General features: G+C 41.8%; 1 protein-coding gene across 1 annotated transcript; it reads right to left on the bottom strand.

The window, feature by feature from the left end:
- Positions 1 to 1,184: 1,184 nt before the first annotated feature.
- LOC127078805 (peroxisomal adenine nucleotide carrier 1) lies at positions 1,185 to 1,965 on the bottom strand. The gene is made up of 2 exons (XM_051019231.1): positions 1,727 to 1,965; positions 1,185 to 1,671 (listed from the first exon to the last, which is right to left on the bottom strand). The coding sequence occupies exons 1-2, from the start codon at positions 1,963 to 1,965 to the stop codon at positions 1,185 to 1,187; spliced, it is 726 nt and encodes a 241-aa protein (XP_050875188.1).
- Positions 1,966 to 11,255: the final 9,290 nt, after the last annotated feature.

Genomic DNA, 11,255 nt, shown 5'->3' with positions numbered 1-11,255 from the left:
CTTACAAGGGTGTGAAAAAGGGCTCGACGTTGAATCAAGAAAAATATGATTTTTATAATTTTAAAATGGTTTTGAATGAATGATGCAATTAAAAGAAAAATACAAGTCATATTATTAAACAATAAATAAAAAAGGAAATATGAATAATAAAGCATAAATATAAAGAAAATGTTAAAAGAAAAAAACTACGCCTAGGGGAATTGAACCCATTACACTAAAGATCTAGAAGTCACTCCCCTCCACCAGACCACTTACTAACTAATCATTATTTTAGAACTAACTTAAATATATAAACTAAGATAAATTAAAAAAAGAATTTAAAAACCAAAAAAAAACTAATAAATAGGAAACTAGTGGACTACCCTAATTAAACCTAATCAAACTTAAAAATCCTAATTAATCAGTATTTTATTCTAAACCTAAATCTAATTTAAATTTCTAATTATATCCTACAAAATCTAATTAACCCAAATCCTAATTGATATTAAATCTTAAATAAATAAATAAAATGAGAACAGAATGCCTAAGCCCAGAATCGAACTGGTGACCTAATGGGAGATGGGAAGAGTCTCAACCACCAGGCCAAAGGCGGTTAGTTAGAAGAAATCTTCACCCAACAGAATAAGACACAAATTAAATGAAGAAATTTCAATAAAAAAATAAAAAAAGAAAAAGGCCCACGAACGAATGGCCTACATGGGAAACCCTTGGGCTTGGGACGCGGGTTAGGAGCTCCGGGTCGGAACTCAACTGACCCGCCTGAACTAAAATACAAGGAAAAAAACCCTCCTTTGATGAAAACCCTAACGGCCGCCGCTCTCTCTCTCGCGATGCTCTCTCACTCTCCTGCGCCTCACTCTCCGTCTCACTCTCTCTTCGTCTCACTCTCTCTTCGTCTCACTCTCTCTAACAACTACTTCCAGAAAGATTCAAGCCAAAAGAATCTCACCTTCGGTTGCGGCTACGGTGATGATGGAGTTTAAAGCTTCACTATTTCGCCTCCCTCTTCCAGGTATGTTCGTGGTGTTTAGGTTTTTTGCTTAGAAGTTTTCGCCGCTCTCTCCCCTTTTTACTGATTTCTTCTTGCTTCCTATTTATCTCACCGATTAGGGTTTCGAAAGTGTAATTGGTGTTCAAAGGAGAAAGCTTTCAGAAGTGTTTTTCCACGCTCAGAAGTGCTTTTCCTATCTGATGATGGATTTCGAAACGGTAATTTTGAACATATGCTTTTCTGATCGCTTTTGTCCCAATTCCAAATTTGGGATTTTTTGGAATTTCACTGTTTGGTAATTATTGTTACTGCAGGTTAACGGCTTGGAACTGGAAATTTGCATCTGCTGTAGAAGATTTTGCACAAACACAGTCATATCCGCGGTGCATTGTTTATTCGTCGGCACTCGCTGCTTCAGCGGATCAAACACTGTATACTGAATTGCAGTCATTGAGGTCAGAAGCAGGGAAACGCTAAGGCCGTCGAATATATCACTCCATGAGCCCTCGGTAAGAGTTTTCAGTAGTCCTTTAGACTTTCCAAAGGCACTTGTCTGCATCCTTGAAGAGGTTGTATCCAAGGGCTGAGTTGTAACGGCTGTGACAGCCCCAACAACAGCAGCAATTAACAAGTTTGCTCTTGTTCCAATGGATTTATATCCACTTTTTTCCAGGTACAGCCTTTTGCAATACCAACATCGTAAATGAAAGTCTATCTATGACAGATATAATATACAAAAACTGCAGAGCTGCTCCAATAGCAAAAACAACACCCCAGAAAAACTGGTGAGCCCAAAAACACAAAACACTGATGACAGCAAGATAAGTGGTAAGAATGTGGACAGACACCTTCATCATCTGGATAGCACGCGAACCCAACAACAACAACCAACTCCATCCAAGGGCAGTCCCAACACCGCCGGCAACAGCATAGAGTGGCCAGTAATCATCTGTCAAACCAACCTGATCCTCCATGAAGCGGTATGTGTGCTTGTCAATGTCAAGCCGGTTCTTTTTCTTGAATCTGTTAACGCCTGATGTTAGTTTTCACCTGATCTGATTGTTGGCTTGGTGGAAATCGCAGGTGGTTTTGGAGAGGGTTCTAATGCTCTATCGGCATCATTGGAAGTACGTGGAATCAAGGAGTCCCACTTGCATATGACGCTACAAAGAATTGAGATATCCTTCAAAGAATTAAGATTGCAGCAATTATGTTTACTGTCCTACTTCTGTCTGTATGGTTAATTTGAACACATCCATGGCCTCAACATCTTTTACGGTTCAGCTTGGGAGAAATGAAGTTGAGAACGAAGATGCGTATATGAGATATTGGGACCATTTACTTGTGCACGGTGTGACTGTATATGAGACGATGAACTACAAGATGTCTGTGCAGCAAGATAACTTGGTTGTAGTAGTGCTTATGAGTGAGGGTGCTGTTGTGGATCCTGAAAAGGTTGGAATGTTTGAGAAGAGTACAGAGGCCCGCTTGGTATATGTGCTGTTTGTGAAGGGCTTGCACCTTTGATTGATGAATATGATGATTTCTATAAATGATGATCTTGATGTAATTTGAAAACCATAATCATATTTGTGAAATCCGACCAATTCATTTGTCCCTTCTATGTAACCACTGTTGACTTTAGCCAATGAAACCGTTGTGGTATCCTTAAGAGCTCCAAGTGCTTTTCTCAAACTATTATGCGTTCCACCATACATGTTGTTGTTTTTTTTTGTTATGATATTTAACAGTGGCTGTTGGCGCCCTATTATGCCATTATTGCCTTTTTTATGGATATGCAAATGAACATAAAATGTGGATAATTGAGAAGTTGGTTTATAAAATGGAAAGGATTTTTAGGCATAATCCAAAACTAACTTAAATATCAATTTAAATAATAATAACAAATCAGTTAAAAACCAAATTAAAAATCAAATTAATTTATAATTCATTTAAAATTACTTGGATATCAACTCTAACATTCATTTTGGAAATAAAAATCGATTAGAGTTTTAATCATTAGTAAAAATAAACAATTAAGATTAAATTGACAATTGGAATTAAACTTAATTTGAAATTAAAATCAAATTAAAAATAAAAAGAGTCAAGATATTAAAATCCATTTTATACTGATGAATGTATGCAAATGCAAAGATAAAAGAAAAAATGGAAAAATTTCAGGATCAAAATCGGGGTATGACAGTATTTGACGGCGCTGTAAATCAATATGGAAATGGTATTGGGGCAGTGATTATCACTCCTCAGGGCACATATTTTCCTTTTACAGCAAGGCTAACTTTCAAATGCACGAATAATATGGCTGAGTATGAAGCTTGTATTATGGGATTGGAGGAGTGCATTGATCTTAGGATCAAACATCTCGATGTTTATGGTGATTCGGCCCTCGTTGTTAATTAGATTAAGGGTGAATGGGAGACGAATCAGCCTGGCCTCATCCCATATAGAGATTATGCGATGAGGATTTCAACATTCTTTACTGAGTTTGACTTCCATCATATTCCTCGAGATGAGAATCGGATGGCAGACGCTCTTGCTACACTTGCTTCGATGATCGTGGTAAGACTTTGGAATGAAGTTCCCAATCTCACTGTGATGCGCTTGGACAGACCAGTTCATGTATTTGCAGTAGAAGAAGTAAAAGATGATAAGCCATGGTATTATGATATCAAGTGTTTCCTTCAGAACCAGATTTACCCGCCTGGGGAATCTGTGAAAGATAGGAAGACTCTGAGGAGATTATCAGGAAGTTTCTACCTCAATGGTGATGTGCTTTATAAGAGAAATTTTGACATGGTGCTGCTCAGATGCGTGGATAGACGCGAAGCAGACCTGTTGATGACTGAGGTCCATGAGGGTTCATTTGGTACTCATTCCAATGGACATGCCATGACTAGAAAGATGTTGAGAGCAGGCTACTATTGGCTGACAATGGAGTCTGACTGTTGCAAATATGTGAAGAAATGCCATAAGTGTCAGATTTATGCGGATAAGATTCATATTCCTCCGACACTTCTGAATGTGATTTCATCACCATGGCCCTTCTCCATGTGGGGAATCGACATGATTGGCATGATAGAGCCGAAAGCGTCAAATGGACACAGATTTATTCTCGTAGCAATTGATTACTTCACTAAGTGGGTTGAAGCGGCATCATATGTGTCGCAACCTGAAAAAGGAGATGCGAAAAAACAACTTGCGAGAAAGAAATGACAGAAGAGTCGCCACCGTGCGTTATTTATCCCAAAGGAGGGAAAGGAATCGCTCGAAGTAAACCTGGAAAAAAAGGAAAGGAAAAGACAAGGTCTCGCAACCAAATCTTGGGTTCGGGAATCGATTATGCGAAGGGAAGGTATTAGCACCCCTACGCATCCGTAGTACTCTACGGGATCCATTTTTGTTGTTCTTGTCTAAAGGGTGTGGGTTTATCTAATGTACTATTTGCTAAAAGAGGGGGTCAAAAGAAAATGACTCGCACGGATATCGCATCCACTGCATACGTATCTCATCTGGATATGAGAATCAGAGTCTTCGTAGCTCGGCTGCCTATGGGCTAAAGAGGAGTGTGCTCACTAAGACATCGCGTCTTATGCCTACGTATCTCATCTGGAATGAGAATCAGAGCAAGCCGTAGTTCGGCTAACTACGGGTTAAGGGTTGTGTTTTTTAGATGAACGACGTTACTACGCAATCTACCGGATGCTCGACCTTTGGAGACTTACTCGCCTGTAGTAGAAGGAGTTAACGTGTTCTTAGGAGAAGAAAAATCAATGAGTTTGTTTGGGTTTTAGGAATGCTCATGCAAAAAAGGAAGTCCTAGACGAAGGAACAATGCTACCTTAATTGACATGCAAACGAGAGACTATACGAAGCCTAGCAATCCTATGGGGAGACGATCACACCATACAAAACAAACATGCATAAAGTAAAATGCCACCAAGGGGGCTCAAACCTACATGGGTAGGGCTTTAGTCAAGAGGGGTCATATCAACCTCGACAAACAAGCCATGGAATAGGTAATCAAATGGGCTCTTAACCACTGACATTGAACGTCAGGGTAAGCAGATCAAAAGGGTTATGAGGATAAGACCTCATAGCTCTTAACCCTGGACAGGGTGAGCTCATGACAAAAAGTGGGGATTCAGAAAGGTGGAACCCTCTCCACTGACTGACCGGACAAAAGATCTCGGGCTTTTGTTCTGAAGCTTCGACACGTAGTGCGAGCATAAAGAACGACACACTGAATAACGGGGGACTGATTACTAATCCCTTTTATCCGTCAATTGCCTCTTCATGGAGGTCTTTAGCACTGATGCCTCTTCTTGGAGGTCTTTGGGCACAAAAGTAAACAAACAAAAGAAAACATTGCCTTCTATTGAGGTCTTCCAGCTAAGAAAGCGGTAAAATGCGGGAAAGATAAAGGATCAAGAGATCTACCACACGGATAAAGATCCGAAGTAATAACAGCTAAAGAAATAAGAAACCCAGAGATCTCTCGAGCTGGCACCATCAAAGAAAGCAAGTCAATACAGGTAATCGGAATAAATCTCCAAATGGTATCCCACAAATAAAGTGGAATGCCAAGCAAGATATCCTTTCAGGAGTCATGTGAGCCCTCACAAAAACACTCAACAAACAGGTTAGAGTGACAAGATGGGGTGCAACCAAGAGTTACACCAAACAAGAGAATCATAGCAATAACAGTATCAGGTAAACAGGGCACTGATGCAATAGAAAGCATGTCGTAACGAACACAACACAGATTGGAGAGAAAACAGAAAAAGAAAGCTACTGTCACGATCGCTACTGCGTCGCTTAGCGAAGGCTTGGCGAAGCTTCGCTGCAGGCTCGCCTAGCGATGCAGCTAGCAAATGCCTGCGGGTTCTGGATTTCCCATGGATAACAGTATGATTTCAGAAATTAAGTGGTCAAACATTCAAGGCATTGTTCTACACATTCATGCATATCTAAACCCGTGGGCAAAACCGAACGATACCCACTCTTTCAAATTCACCATAATACTTCATACATTTAGAAATTTCAAATTGAAGGCATAAAATAATGGGAATAAGGCAAACCTGATTGGAGAGATCGAATGAAATTGAATTTCACCCTTGTGTTTGCAGAACAATCTTAGGGTTTATATGAGGTAGAATAGGTTCTTTGCAGATGAGTTCCCTTCAGTGTCCGGAGGCTGCTCTGAATCCTGTTAGCTCTTCTCTCTTCGTTCTCTCTAGGGTTAGGTCAGCTTCCTCTTTTTTGGAGATGGAAGTCTAGAATTTATAACCTGATTTTCGTGGCTTTGTGGGCTCAAATGAGAGGTCCAAGTCCAAGATTCTGCTGTTATATTTTTTCAAAAACGCGTGCGCTTCTCCTAGCGAAGGATTTGCTCGCCTAGCAAGCATGACAGTCCAGATTCGCTAAGCGAACCACGCTGCTCTCCTAGCGAGCATGACAACTTAGGCACAGACTTTTGCTCCTTCGAGATTAGCGTTTTGAATGATGAATAGACCCCATTTGAACATGTTCGAAGTAACTCAAGTCATTCCCTTGTGTTGACTGACCCCCGAGATAGAACCCACAAAGTGTCTTGGATGATATTCAAGCTTCTTGGATCTAATTCCGATTGACATGATGAAATGCAATATGAAATGTTAAATGACCTAAAAATGAATGCATGAATGAGGGGGGCAAATTTTGAGGTATTACAGCTGCCCCTATTCAATCAACTAGAGACCCGAAAAGAAGATAGCAGCGGCTTTCGCACTTTCGAGGTATCAAGGGATTGAATACAATAAAAGCCCGAAAATTTGCACTGAAGTGAAGTGAAGTAATAATGCCTGTCAGAATCGGCAAAGAGGTGGTCTTGAAAGAAGAATCCGTCTCGTACGGTGAGAGTCAGTCTGAATACCGAAAAAGAATGTTAACCTGGATACCAAAATAAATGGTAACACAGAAATAACCATGGCCTGAATGCCGCTCATCAGTCTGAATACTGGAAATGACTTCGATTTGAGCATCAGAAGATATGAGATTATTAATATTGGTCTGAACACCGAGAGGCTGGCCTGAATGCCACAAGTTGCGTCGACCTGAATGTCGGAAACTTCTTCGATCTGAACATCGGAAAACTGGCCTGAATGCCACTTCGATCTGAATATCAGAAAATTGGCTTGAATGCCGCTTCAATCTGAATATCGGAAAATTGGCCTGAATGCCACAAGTTGCATCGACCTGAACGTCGGAAACTCCTTCGATCTGAACATCGGAAAACTGGCCTGAACGCCACTTCGGTATGAATACCGGAAACTGGCCTGAATGCCACTTCGGTCTGAATACCGGAAACTGGCCTGAATGCCACAAGTTGCGTCGACCTAAATGTCGGAAACTTCTTCGATCTGGACATCGGAAAATTGGCCTGAACGCCACTTCGGTCTGAATACCGGAAATTAGCCGGAATGCCACAAGTTACATCGACCTGAATGTCGGAAACTTCTTCGATTTGAACATCGAAAAATTGGCCTGAACGCCACTTTGGTCTGAATACCAGAAACTGGCCTGAATGCCACTTCGGTCTGAATACCGGAAACTGGCCTGAATGCCACAAGTTGCATCGACCTGAATGTCGGAAACTTCTTCGATCTGAACATCGGAAAATTGGCCTGAATGCCACTTCGGTCTGAATACCGGAAAAACTTCATGCCTGTCAGCATCGGAAGAAATAGGGAAAGATAATAGAGGCGGCGCATGGGCCAATGACACTTGCTGGGGATAATAAAGGTAAGTCATGAACAATCTTCAGTCTGAGTACCGGAAATAACTTCTGGCTTATCACTTGGGATACCGAGAATGTTTTATGCTTACATGCGTATGTTTGAATTTTTCAATGGCGTAATGCTCCATGGAAATGGAAATGCTACGCGATTTGGGAGGATGCAATGCAATATGATTCTACATGCAGGAATGCGAAATGCTGGGTAGAATGCCAAGCCGAGGCAAGGGAATCTGCTGGGGAAATGATCACCATCTTCTGGACCCTGGCAAGGCTGTTGGAGATGCACAGTGCAAAGAACTCTGTGGGGAAATGACCCGCCACACGGTATTCTAGCAATGACGAAATACCGACACTCTGACTGGGGAGAGAACGGCACTGAAAACCTGCTGTTGGGGAAAGCGATAGTGGTTCTGGCAACCATAATCTGCGAGAGAGACGACTTAGCAGGGGAAGCAAACACCGATACGGTACCGAGATTCTGCTTCAAGGAAAAAGACCATGGATCTGGCATCGAACTCTGAGGAGCAGCCGCTTCTGCTGGGAAGATATAGTCTGGCACTGTCAACTCCGCTGGGGATATATAGTCTGGCACTGTCAACTCTACTGGGGAGTGTATATTCTGAAATAACCGCTTGGGGGAGGTACAACAGTGAGAGCCTGCTGGGGATCGAAGAATCCAATGCTCTGATCAGCTCTGTAGGGATAAGATACCAACTTCAACTATTGGGGGAAAACATTCGCGATCATCGGCTGGGAACCTTAAGGAAATGCCCCGAGGGTACCTATTCTGAATGGACGATCTAAAGCACTTAACATTTACAGCAATTTTAAATGTTTATTAAGCATGTACCTGTAAAGCTCTTATGTTTCATGATGCAATGTTTATCAAAAATTCGGACGTCATTTTTGCAAACAAAACAGTAAAATGAAAATGAAAACAGAGATATATTGAATAACATGATTTTATTGATTGAATGGCCTCTGAATAGGCATTTACATCAGGAAGCAATCCCTGGAAAGAGGTAATCGCACAAAAGATAAAAACAGAAATTAATCTAATGGCAGTGTGAAATGGATTTCTATTGGGTTCCAATTCTGCTATGACTTGCTCGTCTTCAAGATCCTCCAGATGATCAACTTTCTGAAAAGAGTGGTTGGACTGTTTTCTATCCTTCAAAAGTTTCCATTCATTGACACGAGATGAGATTCAGAACTACTAAGAACGCAGTCATTTGTTTAATCCCTAACTTTTTCCTGGATCGCCCTTTTCGGGTTTTCAATCCACCAGGATACCCATTTTTGCCTAAGTTGCCTTTTCACGTTTTCAACTTACCGGGTGTACGATCTTTTCATTTTTAATCCCTAATTTTTGCCCGAACCTTTTCATTTTCTTGGTTCGTCGGGATGCCCATTTTTGCCTGGACTATTCTTTTTACTGTCCAGCAGGTCTATTTTATGCGAAGTATTTTTTAACTGCGTCTGAGTTCACAGGGGAAGTGAAGTTTTCACCATCCATAGTTGCAAGCATTAAGGCCCCACCATCAAAAACCTTAGTAACAATATACGGTCCATCATAGTTAGGAGTCCACTTGCCTTTGTGATCTGTCTGAGGAGGAAGGATCCTTTTCAACACCAAATCTCCGACCTGGAAGCATCGAGGAGGCACTTTCTGATCAAAGGCTCTCTTCATCCGACTCTGATACAACTGCCCATGAAAAATGGCTGCCATTCGCTTCTCTTCGATAAGACTCAACTCATTGAACCTTGTCCGAATCCATTCAGCTTCGTCTAACTTGACATCCAACAGGACTCTTAGAGAAGGAATCTCCACTTCAACAGGTAGGACTGCTTCCATACCATACACAAGGGAGTAAGGGGTTGCCCCGGTCGATGTACGTACTGAAGTACGGTACCCATGCAAGGCGAAGGACATCATCTCATGCCAATCTCTGTACGTAACGACCATCTTCTGCACAATCTTCTTTATGTTCTTATTTGCCGCCTCAACAACACCGTTCATCTTAGGGCGGTAAGGGGAAGAATTGTGATGCTGAATGTTGAAGTTCTGGCACAACTCCTTCATCATTTTGTTGTTGAGATTAGAACCATTATCAGTAATGATTCTTTCGGGAATCCCATAGTGACAAATGATTTCTTTCTTGATGAAACGGGCAACCACATGTCTGGTGACATTCGCGAACGATGCTACTTCGACCCACTTGGTGAAATAGTCGATGGCAACAAGGATGAAGAGATGCCCATTGGAGGCGGTCGGCTCAATCTTTCCAATCATATTGATGCTCCACATAGCAAAAGGCCACGGCGAAGACATCACATTCAAAGGATTTGGCGGCACATGTACCTTATCAGCATAAATCTGGCATTTATGACACTTCCGAGCATATTTGAAACAATCAGATTCCATGGTCATCCAGTAATATCCCGCTCTCAACAATTTCTTAGCCATTGCATGTCCGCCGACATGAGTACCGAAGGAGCCTTCATGAATTTCCTGCATTAACATGTCTGCTTCGTGTCTATCCACGCATCTGAGCAAAACCATGTCGAAGTTCCTCTTATACAGCACATCATCTTTGTTCAAGAAGAAATTACCTGCCAATCTTCTCAAAGTCTTTCTATCATTGTTGGATGCCCCTGCAGGGTACTCTTGATTCTTCAGAAAGCGCTTGATGTCGTGATACTAGGGCTTGTCGTCAACTACCAGTTTAGCAGCAAACATATACGCGGCCCTGTCAAGGCGCATAACATCGATCCTGGGAGCATGATTCCACCAACTCACGTTGATCATGGAGGATAGAGTAGCAAGAGCGTCTGCCATCTGGTTCTCGTCACGAGGTATATGATACAGCTTTACTATTGCGAAGAAAGTCAACAGTCTTCTCGTGTAATCTCTGTAGGGGACCAGAGTAGGCTGAAGAGTATTCCAATCACCATTTACTTGATTGATCACTAGAGCTGAATCTCCGAAGATGTCCAGAGTCTTGATTCTCAAATCAATGGCTTGCTCAATACCCAATATACAGGCTTCAGACTCAGCTTCATTATTGGTGCACTCAAAGGTCATACGAGCGGTGAAAGGCATGTGGGCACCTTTCGGAGTAGTAATGACAGCGCCAATTCCACTTCCTCTGGCATTGACAGCCCCATCAAACAACAAAGTCCACTTTTTGTCTGGATCAGGTCCCTCCTCAACAACTGGCTCTTCACAGTCTTTCATCTTGAGGAACATGATGTCTTCATCTGGAAAATCAAACTTCATCGGCTCATAATCATCAATCGGCTGCTGAGCAAGATAGTCTGACAAAATACTCCCTTTGATGGATTTCTGGGATGTATACTGGATATCGTACTCTGTCAGTACCATTTGCCAACGAGCAACCCTTCCGGTGAGAGCTGGCTTCTCGAATATGTATTTGACTGGATCCATCTTGGAGATCAGTAAGGTTGTGT

Source organism: Lathyrus oleraceus, chromosome 5 (genome assembly GCF_024323335.1).
Source record: "Lathyrus oleraceus cultivar Zhongwan6 chromosome 5, CAAS_Psat_ZW6_1.0, whole genome shotgun sequence".
NCBI classification, from domain to species: Eukaryota; Viridiplantae; Streptophyta; class Magnoliopsida; order Fabales; family Fabaceae; genus Lathyrus; species Lathyrus oleraceus.
This window is presented reverse-complemented; position numbering and strand designations above follow the sequence as displayed.